The 1,644-nt window shown below is 38.1% G+C and overlaps 1 protein-coding gene across 1 annotated transcript; it reads left to right on the plus strand.

Annotated features, from left to right (window-relative positions):
• Nucleotides 1-213: 213 nt before the first annotated feature.
• On the plus strand, nucleotides 214-1,061 carry LOC128245558 (GTP-binding protein Di-Ras2-like). Its single transcript, XM_052963758.1, has one exon. The coding sequence runs from the start codon at nucleotides 330-332 to the stop codon at nucleotides 1,059-1,061; it is 732 nt and encodes a 243-aa protein (XP_052819718.1). The 5' UTR covers nucleotides 214-329.
• The last annotated feature ends 583 nt before the right edge of the window (nucleotides 1,062-1,644 follow it).

Raw genomic sequence — 1,644 nt, forward strand, 5'->3', positions numbered from 1 at the left:
GCGCTAATGCTTCTTTAAACGACTAAGGAAGCGGATTGAAGAACACGGAAAACGTGACTTCATGTGAACTTTGTATGCAATATTTCATAGTTGTCGTATCAATACCGAATGCTTTGGTTAGTTTTAAATAGAAGCGCTGTCAAACAAATTGGTCTTATATTACAGTTTAATTTAGCTTTTTCCAATTATTGGCTATCATGAAGTCAGCTTATTTGTTGTTTTGAAAATTTGAGAGTGTCCTATAAGTACTAATTTTAAATGTCACAGGCAAAAAAGTAATTTCCGCATAACACATAAACAATCAAATGCTAATATAGCCAGGAAAAACTATGAGTGAACAAGACCAAAGAAACAGAGTTGTCTTCCTCGGCGCTGGCGGGGTCGGGAAAAGCTCCATTTTGAAAAGGTTTCTGTTCAACACCTACAGTGATACTTACCTCGAAACAGTAGAAGACTTGTATTCTAGGGAATACACTATTCAAGGTGCGGAAGTGGTTGTTGATTTTCTGGACACCGCTGGGAAGTTGGTATTTCCAGCAATGAGGCGCCTGTCGATAACAACAGCACATGCTTTCGTTCTAGTATATTCGGTGACTAAGCCCGAAACGTTTGAAGAAGTAAAACGATTGTGGGAAGAGATCAAGGAAGTTAGAAGTAATTACGAGGACTTGCCATGTGTTGTTGTTGGTAACAAAGTTGACCTTGAGGATAACAGGCAAGTGGAGAAATTTGACGCACTAAACTGGGTTTATAATGATGAAAACTGTGGGGCGTTCGTAGAGGTCTCTGCTAAGAACGGTGAATGCATTGTAGAAGTGTTCAAATTACTAATGGAAAAAGCAAAGAATCCAAGAGCAAAGATAAATGAACCCTTTATGCCGCGCAGATTGAGTGAACATTCCCTGGAGGTGCAATCCCAGGCAAAGGTCAGTGCCGATAAAACTAGTGAAAATGGGAGCAAGTTTAGTAGAACCAGAAGTCTTATTCGCCGAGGAAGTAAGCCAAAGATTCGAAAGTCTCACGCCCGCTCCCAGCACCGACAGGACTGTGTTATTTCTTAGAAATTTCTGATTGAATATTTTAGCGATTTTAACAATACATACAATGTGATTTATTTTGGTGTTACGTAATCACGTGTATGCGTCTATAAGTCTTCTAGGAAACTTTTCTGTGAACTTTTAAAGGAATGCAATAGGTATTCAGATTATTTAAGCAGATATTAAATACTATCAATTGTGATATTAAACTAATGAAGTAATTCAGTAAGTTCAAGAATATAGTCAAACCTCGTTGACTCGAACTCCCAGGGACCGGCATTGAGCCTCGAGCCAAGCCGAAATTCCTACATTCAGTTTAAAGAAATGGGTCCTTAAAATCTTGTTCGAGCCAACGATGAAATCGAGCCAACGGGGTTCGACTGTATTGTCGTGGCAACATGCCATTAGAAAGTGAAGGATCACTATGGTTGTTTTAGAGAAAAATGGACGAAATGTTGATATAGTTGTATTTGGGAAATAGTATTTTAACCTTCTTCATATTTTACTTCTTTGACCTTGCTTGTGATTTTTTTTTATTTAAACACCTGATCAAAAACTAGTTCAAAAATCAAAATATACCTACTCCCCTTTCATCAACATCCTCACT

The sequence above is a fragment of the Mya arenaria genome, chromosome 2, assembly GCF_026914265.1.
Source record: "Mya arenaria isolate MELC-2E11 chromosome 2, ASM2691426v1".
In the NCBI taxonomy this organism is placed as follows: Eukaryota; Metazoa; Mollusca; class Bivalvia; order Myida; family Myidae; genus Mya; species Mya arenaria.